A 10,035-nucleotide genomic window follows, 5' to 3' on the forward strand; every position below is an offset into this window, starting at 1 on the left:
CTTCTTGGCTAATAAGTAAAGCATGAGAACCATTATTTTGTTAGCATCTTCCTTTGAGAACCACTCAAGCTGGCGTTTAAGCCCAAGAGTTTTCTGCTGACTTATTCATTTACTAACAGCAGCCATACTTTAGAAATGAACATTGTGATGTAGAATGCATTATCAAAGACACACGGGCTATTAAACTCAAAATAACAAAGCCTTAAATGATAACAAATGAACCAATTGTTTGCCAGATTTTCTTAGTTCTTCAAAATTCATGCTTTTGTTTAATCATCATACTACCAGATATCTACTGGAGGTTTTTCATTTGCTTAAACATGTCAAGAATGATATAATAATCAATTAACCAGTACGTATGTAATATGTCTATCAGTACCAATTACCCTCAAGTCAATTCCAATTCACAGCAGACCCATGTGTGTCCGAGTTGAACTGCTCCAAAGGGTTTTTAATGGCTGACTTTTCAGAAACAGATGGCCAGCCCTTTCTTCTAAGGTGCCTCTGGGAGGACTTGAACCTCCAATCTTTTGGTTAGCAGCTAAGTGTGCTAACTATTTACACCACCCCGAGGCTTCATAATAAGTCTAGTGACTTACAATATTACTTTGGGGCAGGACAAACATCATTAGCACAGGAAGGTACCACATGGATGCTTAGCCCAAATTTTCTGATTTACAAAAAGCAAAAGTAGGCGCACAGAGGTAGTCACTTGTCTAGAATCACAGAATAACTCAGTAATAGCTAGAACAAGAACACATATCCCAACTCCAGATTCAATGCTCTTTTCACTATACCATCTTTTATGCACTATGGTACGAGAATTAAGTAAATGACATGCAAACAGCCTTTGCATCATTGCATTTCTGTTTATAATACAGTAGTTAAAACATTCCTGTTGGCAAAAAAAAAACTAAATTTTGGGTTTTTTTGTTTGTTTTTTAATTAATTTTATGTTACCATCCAGTACATTTCAAGGCACAGGCACTGTCCTACTCTGAGCTCCCCCCTCAACCCCGAAGGCAATTTAGTAGAAAGGACAAAACAACTTAAAAGTTCATCTCTTTTAACCCCACTTCTAGATTATCTCAAGGAAAAAGTAATATATTTAGATGAAAACAGGAACTCAGGATCAAATGCAGCATTGCTCAAGAATAACAAATATCCAACAATGGTAGACTGATTAAAACAATGTATATCACAATGAATAGAATGTAGCCATTAAAATCTACGTCCTAGAAGAATAATTTATGACAGAAAAATATTTGCAATATCTTAAGCTATGCTAGTATCTACTGTGCAATTCCATTCTGTTGAAAATAAACATATGTATATGCATAAATTACGTAATACCTGCAAACAGCATTAGTCTCAGTGTTTGGGGCACACGGTAAAAACCCAATAAACAGGATTCATCATCAACATCTTAGAAAATAAAGATCTGATCGTATGTTAAAATGTTAAGAGTTGTTCTCTGAGTGGTAACCCAACACAAAAAACCAGTAGGATTGTGCAAAATCATTCATTTTAGAGGTCCTTTTGTACGTTATTGGAAATAAATTATTACTTCTGCACAGGGGATATTTTTTGAGAGTGGCATTTTTAATACAATTCCAGCTTCTACTGAAGGTTGGACAAGCAAACTTATACCAACCCTTTCCCCCAAAGTGACAAGGCTAGTGAAGTTCAAGTTAAACAACCACATAGAAGACACTAGATTACTTCCCTTTTCCCTTAAGTGCTCCACAGTCACCAATAGCTGCAGCATAAAATTACAGAACGTGTTGCCTTTCACGCTTTCCCAATCAATTTCTTTATCTGTAGCCAGTTCCTAACAGTTCACACTATGGAGGAACTGTGGTGGGAGGAAAGAGGGGTTTAAGAACTTAAAACTGATAAACTGCCAGAGATACTAATTCCTAAATTTGGAGCTTATAATCTATCTCCTTTTTCATGGCATAGATCTTCAGACACACCACAAAGCTGAAAAATGTCAAACACATCAAAGTATTACAAGTATCCAGAACTGTTCTAGGCCCTAAGTTATTTTTCCAGCTTGCAAAATACAAAATATATTAAAGATGAGGCCAATTTTGGCCTTTTCTTAAAATAAAGTAAGCTTCCTTAAAAAGGCAATTTAATAATTTACTTCTTCCATACTCTTTTTCAACTTATTTTTCTAATACAGCTAATGATCTCAAACTCAAACATTCACAGAAAACAAAAGGAAACACAATATGAGGCACTATGACTCCATTCCACCACTCATCTGACAGTTTCTTGTACTGTGGTGGCTTGCATGCTGCTGTGATGCTATGCCACCAGTATTTCAAATACCAGCAGGGTCACTCACTCACAGTGGACAGTTTTCAGCGGAGCTTCCAAACTAAGACAGACTAGGAAAAAGGACCTGGTAGTCTAATGCTGAAAAAAACTTGGCCAGTGAAAACCTTATGAATAGCAGCAGAACGCTGTCTGATGCAGAGAGCAGGAAGATAAGCCCCTCATGTTGGAAGGCACTCAAACTACAAGTGGAGTCAAAATAGAGTCCATCTTAATGACATGGGAAGTTTAGCTTTCAGGACCTGCACTTGCTGATGTAGCTTGACTCAAAACGAGAAGAAACAACTGCAAATATCTATTAATAATCAGAACGTGGAATGTATGAACTATGAATCCAGGAAAATCGGAAGCTGTCAAAAACGAAAAGGAACACATAAAGATCCATATTCTAGGCTGAGATGGGCCGAAATGGACTGGTATTGGCCATTCTGATTCGGACAATCACATGGTCTACTATGGTGAGAACGATAAATTGAAGAAGAATGCACATTCATTGCCCAAAAGAACATTTCAAGATCCACCCTGAAGAACAACGGTGTCAGTGATAGGATAATATGCATATGCCTACAAGGACACCAGTCAATAGAATTATTATTTGAATTTGTGCAACAACTACTAAGGCCAAAGATGAAGAAACTGAAGATTTTTACCAAAGCCTGCAGTCTGAGATTGATCACACATGCAATCAAGATGCACTGATAATTACCGGTGATTGGAACGGGAAAGATGGAAACAAAGAAGGATCAGTGGTTTGAAAATATGGCCTTGGTGACAGAAAAAAGTGGACCACATGATGAAATTCTGCAAGACCAATGGCTTCTTCATCGCAAACACCTTTTGTCAACAACATAAATGGTGACGATACACATGGACCTCTCCAGATGGAATACAAAGGAATTACACTGACTGCATCTCTGGAAAAAGATGAGAAGCTCAATAGGAGTCAGAAGAAGGCCAGGGCAGGCTGCTGAACAGACCCTCAATTGCTCATATGCAAGTTCAAGCTGAAGCTGAAGAAAATTAAAACAAGTCCATGAGAGCCAAAGTACAACCCTGAGTGTATCCCACCTGAATTTAGAGACCACCCTGAGAACAGATTTCACATACTGAACACTAATGTCCGAAGAACAGATGAGTTGTGGGATGCCATGAAAGACCGCATACATGAAAAATGCAAAACGTCATTAAAAAGACAGGAAAGAGAAGACCAAAACGGATGTCAAAAGAGACTCTCAAACTTGCTCTTGAATGAAGTCCAGCTAAAGTCAAAGGACAAAATGATCAAGTAAAAGAACTGAAGAGAAGATTTCAAAGGGGAACTCAAGAAGACCAAGTATTAAAATGAAATGTGTAAACACCTGGAGTTGGAAAACCAAAGAGAAGAACACACTGGACATTTCTCAAGCTTAAAGAACTGGGGGGGGGGGGGGCGGAATTCAAGCCTCAAGTTGCAATACTGAAGGATTCTATGGATAAAATATTGAATGATGCAGGAAGTCTCAAAAGAAGATGGAAGGAATATACAGTCACTGTACCAAAAAGAATTGTTTCAACCATTTCAGGAGGTAGCATATGATCAGGAGCCGATGGTACTTAAGGAAGAAGTCCAAACTGCACTGAAGGCACTGGCGAAAAACCAGGCTCCAGAAATTGATAGAATACCAACTGAGATGTTTTCAACAAACGGATGCAGTGCTGGAAGCGCTCACTCACCTTGCCAAAAAATTTGGAAGACAGCCACCTGGCCAACAGACTGGAAGAGATCCTTATTTGTGCCCATTCCAAAGAAGGGTGATCCAACAGAATGTGGAAATTACCAAACAATATCATTAATATCACACGCAAGCAAAATTTTGCTGAAAATCATCCAGAAATGGCTGCAGCAGTATATCGAGAGGGAACTGCCAGAAATTCAAGCCAGATTCAGAAGAGGATGTGGAACCAGGGACATCACTGCTCGTGTCAGGTGGATCCTGGCTGAAAGCAGAGAATACCAGAAAGATGTTTACCTGTGTTTTATTGACTATGCAAAGGCTGTGTGGATCAAAATAAGTTATGGGTAACACTGTAAAGAACAGAAATTCCAAGAGCATTAATTATGCTCATGAGGAAACTGTACATACACCAAGGGGCAGTTGCTGGAACAGAACAAGGTGATACAGCATGGTTTAAAATCAGGAAAGTGTGTGCTGGGGTTGTATCCTTTCACCATACTTATCCAATCTGTACGTTGAGCAAAAAATCCAAGAAGCTGGACTATATATGAAGAATGCAGCATCAGGATTTGAGGAAGACTCATTAATCACCTGCAATACGCAGATGATGCAACCTTGATCGATAAAAGTGAAGAGGACTTGAAGCACTTATTGATGAAGATCAAGACTATAGCCTTCAGTATGGATTATACCTCAACATAAAAAAAAAAACAAAAATCCTGACAACTGGACCAATAAGCAACATCATGATAAACAGAGATAAAACTAAATTCATCGAGGATTTCATTTTTCTCGGATCCACAACCAACGTCCATGGAAGCAGCAGTCAAGAAATCAAACGATGTACTGCATTGGGCAAATCTGCTACAAAAGACCTCTTTAAAGTGTTACAAAGCAAAGATGTCACTTTGAGGACTAAGGCGTCCCTGACCCAAGCCAGGGCATTTTCAATCATCTCATATGCACGTGAAAGCTAGACAATAAATAAGGAAGACTGCCTTTGCATCAGCCTTTGAATTTTGGTGTTGGCGAAAAATTACTGACTATACCATAGACTGCCAGAAGAACAAACCAATCTCTCTCGGAAGGAGTAAAGTCAGAATGTTCCCTAGAAGTGAGGATGGTGACACTATGTCTTACCTACTTTGTACATGTTATTAAGAGGGATCAGTCCCTGGAGAAGGACATCATGTCTGGTCAGTGAAAATGAGGAAGAACCTCAGTGAGATGGGCTGATACAGTGGCTGCAACAATGGGCTCGAACAGCGAGGATTACGAGGATGGTGCAGGACCAGGCAGTGCTTCGTTCTGCTGTACATGCTATGAGTCAGAACCAATTCACTAGCATGGGACGTTAACAACTCCATTAATCCAACCACACTTATTGGGGATGTACAGGCAAGCACTGTGATAGGCATACAGATGAATACGAGGAATTATATAGTAGTAACACAGATATAAGCAAATAATCACAATATCATATGGAAAAAATAGCAATATAAATATGCACAAAGTACAGAGGCAATACACAGGGAGGGAATATTAATATGTAGACCATATAAACAGGGAAATCTTTGGGGAAGAAATGATACATTGACAAGGAAAAGTTTTTTGGGGGTGGGAGTGACTCTAGGAATGAGAGCATATTAGTTTTAAGCAAATATAATTCAAGATCATAAAGTTTTAAGTGAGAAAGCAGAGTGAAATGAGGCTAGAGCAGGTAGGCAGTCATTCACCTCAGATTTACACAGATCAACTGAATTCCAAAGAATTATTTACATTATATATAAACTATATATAAACAAGCATTAGTTGACTTAACAGCACTCAGCTTTCCAATGCTTCCACTTGTTTCTAGAATGCTTTCCAATTATATGTACTTATCTGCACGTATTCATGTGTATACACATATATTACGTAGGGAGAAATATATCTGTTTACATATGCACACTCAGAATATCCTACTACTGGTGTACTGCTTATTAGTCACTAAATGATATAGCCACAGATATTTCCTTTTTACTTATGGAAAAATGATTCAAACCCAGATTATACCATACCAAGTTTATCACCACAAGTGACTTAATTCTCTTTAATTCTAAAGCCTAACATAATCTCAATTTGTTTTGAGAAATCTTAGTACTATTTCTGGCTAATGGGAGCAAAACAAAACGCTTAATATTTCATCTATTTCACTGCTCCCAGTGCTTTGGCCTAACTGGAATACGTAGTTTCATATATCATATACTCATTAAGTATTACATAATATGCTTTTAAATGTTTAAAACTGTATTGAGAAGGGTTCAACATTATAACACAGTATGGTGTTACCTACTGTAAACATTTGACTAGAGTATTACAATTTTTTAGAAATGAAAAACTGCCTACAAAAAATTATCTACAGCCCAGTTCCTCTACTATTCAACACAAACCATTCCACTCTAGAGTGTATTTAGTTATCTTCTGCAAAGCAAGATTTTTTAATCACAAATTTGATACAGTCTTAAGACAGGAATGTTTTATTCTATGAGAATCCCTTTCTTCCTCATTTGATTTGTCACTGTGCAAGACATGGCCTTATTCCTGATTAAATATATGCTCACAATCAACTTCTAAAAGCTGTCTATCTCTACACAAAACTGTTAACTTCAAATAACAGCATGTACTAGAGAATTTCAGAATCAGGCCTCTAAAGGCCTTAACCGCATTTTATCACAAACCTATTTTGGAAAGGTTAATGGTTTCCCAAGAAATTTGTGATTTTCCCTTTTTTTAAAAGGTTGAAATCAGGTGAAAAATATCCAAGAGTGTTAGGAACAGTTGCTACTGTAATCAAATCCCCTTAAATTGCGGTGAAAGTGTGTGTGGGGAGGGGAAAGGGGGACCTGTAAGGCCCAAATAAAAGTCTATTACAGGCAGTTTTCAACTATACCACGGTCTTAAAGACTTCTGCCATAAAATACATCTCTCTTCTGTCTTCCCAACATATACAGTTATAAATAATTACCATTCCAAAGCAATACTTTATAGATTAATGATTAAACATATAAATTATTTGGACAAATGTTACATTCCAAAGAAGTTCACCCTTTATGGATTAGTTAATGCACACATAATGTTGGCTCTAGCAAAACTACCACATGAACATAGTACTAATATAAAACATTTTTTAAAAGTAAACACCCCCAGATTTTGTCCCCATGAAGTTAAAATCTGACGCTAAAATATGTTTATTCTTTGTTATCCTTGTCCTAACAAAACTAATATTATAGCAAAGTCCTGGAGAATAACTAATTAATAACGCAGGATAAATTTACAAAAACAGAATTCTATGAGTCTGAGTGGAGTAATTTCCAAGTTGCCCCACACTAAACTAATACACTCAGAATTAAAAATTTCTCCCAGTAAAAACTGCCATTCTGTGTTTCAAGTAGCAACATATTTGGAATTAAACCGCTGGGAATATTTTTACTCATTTTAGTGTCACATCGGTATAAACGGATATTATAATTATACCAAAAAACTGCACTTTCAATTTGTCCACGGTATTTTAAAAAAGGTCCTTTAGAAACAATATATTTGCCATATGTGTCAACTCACATTCCATAACTTCCATTTCTATTAGCTGCAGCCACAGGAGGTAGTCAATATTTTACCGCTCCCCACCCCCCAAAAAACCCTGAAAAGGCCTCTTTCCCATCTCTAATATAAAACTTGACATTTTGATCAAACCTACTTGCTTAAAAGAAGATACCAATAAAAATTACCATCATTTCCTTCAGGAGTTTTAGCAGTTTTTCTCCTAACCAAGAGTTATCTGAGATAAACTTCCTGATCTCCCTCAAAGTAGGTCGAATCTGCCGAAGGCAGTGAGACAGTGTACTGCACTGTGAATGGACAGCCAGGTATTTTATGAATGGAGGCAATCACGTGATCCCAGCACTTCCCCGAACTGATATTTCCCACATAACTGTGTCAACATTCTGAGAACAGGGGTAGTTGGTAGGGTGTGCGTAGGTTTTTCAATTTAACCTAAAACTTCGAATTCTCTTTACTTTGTAAACTCAAAAATCTACGTGCAGTCAGTCCAGCTTCGGGTAGCTTTTCCTAGGAAATCCTTTCAAGATGTCCAAGGTGATGGATGTTTAATTATTTTTTTTTTATGAATGAAGAGTGCGCTATGCAAATGAGGGCGATTCACAAAAAGAGCGAGAACATGGCGGCCACTTCTGCTTCCAGGCTGCACTGACACTGCAGCAATTACCTCCTTCTGCACCCGCTCTTCCCAAGCCTGGGCTTTTCGGGGGGCGGGGGGACGGGGAAACGCGGCTGGGTGTTTGCTCGAGCTGTTTTATGTTCAACAGGCCTCGGCTTTGGACTTCAAAGTTCGCTCAAAAAGGTCTGCCTTGAGGAATGCACTTTTAAAGGAATACATCTCACGAACTAGTCCTAGCTGCCTTAATTCCTTCCACCCCCCCCCCCAGACAAGCGAAACTTGAACTTAACGACAAGAAAACGGCGTGCTACCATTCTGCACAGAATTAAACCCTGTTCTCAAAGGAAGACCGTGAACGCACCATTATGCCTCGGGGTAGCGAGTACGTTAGAGCCAAACATTTAAAAGGCGCAGCATTTCGCTTGGAAAACATAAGGACAGTCCAAATAAGCAAAAACTTCAAACCAGGGCCCTCTGGAAGTTAATGCAGGAAGTCATCAACGTGGTCGGCAACGTAAATATTGGAGAGGCCACATAAACGGCACGTTTGAACATAGCTGAAGGGTAAAAATGACATTCAAGATCCTTCTACGCTCCTGAGGAAGCCATATCCGGTATTGGCAAAGGTAACACAGAATGGCCAGCGTCCCCCAGGCTCCAGGTGTCCTTTATCTTACTGAGCCCTAAAACCGCTTCCCTAGCCCCCATTTCCTACCCGAATCTTACAGATCCTAAGTCGGGGGTGTGGGGGGGAGGCTTAATCGGTATCTCAGAGTCCCTGACTCATCGAATTAAGATTCGAGAGCAGTGTGCTGCAGGAGGTGCTCCCACACATTAGCTGCCAAGGGAAACAGCTATAAAGGAAGCAGGGTGAACGTCCAAGGCACGGTGACTGCTCTGCTAGAGGGGAAAAAGGACGGCCCGGGGGTCCTCCACGCAACGGAGTCCTCCCTACCCGCCTCCCTCCACCCCGTTACCCCACCTCAGGGACGCCCAATTGCCATCCCACCCCGACACGCAACCCCCTCCCCAGGAGAAACCACTAACACGGGGGGCTGCCACTAAATAAAACGGCTCCAGAAACCGAAGGTTATCTCCACAACTAGATGCAGCCAACTCTGGCGGGAGGCTGCAGGCTTTCCCGCAGCCGAGTCTCCGGCCCAGGGGTCTGCGGGGAGCATCGAGATCAGGGAGGCGCTTACTCGTTGTCAGAAGTCGCCGTCTCCTCGCTCATCTTTCCCTCACCGTGATCCGACCTGGAGATGGAGGAGGAACGGCAGGCGCAGGGGCAGCGGCAGCACCGAGGGGCAGCAGGCAGCGGCGGCCGGGGGGGCGCAGCGGCAGCGGCTCAGGGGCCTCACCATGGTGGACGCCTCACCCGGAACGGTGCCCCCCTAGCCGGGAACCCCGACCACCCCCGCAGGGGGGTGGCGGCGGCGACCTCTGCCGTGGCGACCCCAGCCTCTTCCCCGCCTCAGCGCCCAGCCAAGGGATCCGAGAGAAGCAGGAGGGTGCGTGTGGAGGAGCCAAGGCTTAAGGGCTAAGTGGAGAGCTTCTCCGCCGTCCACCCGGGTGGAGCGCGGCGGGGTCCGGCCAGGAAGAGCGGGAGGGCGGGCGGAGAACCCGGGAGCAGAGGCGGCGCTTCCCTCAGGGATGCGGCGAGAAGGAAGCAGAGCTCCGCTCGGTGGGGGCCGGCGGGGGGTTGCCGAGCCAAGGCTCCGGGCGGCGGCAGCGGGGTCCTGCCGGAGCCCAGCCCACCAT

General features: G+C 41.4%; 1 protein-coding gene across 3 annotated transcripts in view; it reads right to left on the bottom strand.

Annotated features, from left to right (window-relative positions):
- SPRED1 (sprouty related EVH1 domain containing 1) overlaps positions 1 to 9,625 on the bottom strand; it is a 128,117-nt gene extending 118,492 nt beyond the window's left edge. For all 3 annotated transcript variants that reach the window (XM_064292217.1, XM_010598325.3, XM_064292215.1), the window contains exon 1: positions 9,477 to 9,625. In XM_064292217.1, coding sequence (XP_064148287.1) covers positions 9,477 to 9,508 — 32 coding nt within the window. In that variant the 5' untranslated portion in view covers positions 9,509 to 9,625. The remainder of the gene's footprint in view (positions 1 to 9,476) is intronic.
- Positions 9,626 to 10,035: the final 410 nt, after the last annotated feature.

The sequence above is a fragment of the Loxodonta africana genome, chromosome 10 (assembly GCF_030014295.1).
Source record: "Loxodonta africana isolate mLoxAfr1 chromosome 10, mLoxAfr1.hap2, whole genome shotgun sequence".
NCBI classification, from domain to species: Eukaryota; Metazoa; Chordata; class Mammalia; order Proboscidea; family Elephantidae; genus Loxodonta; species Loxodonta africana.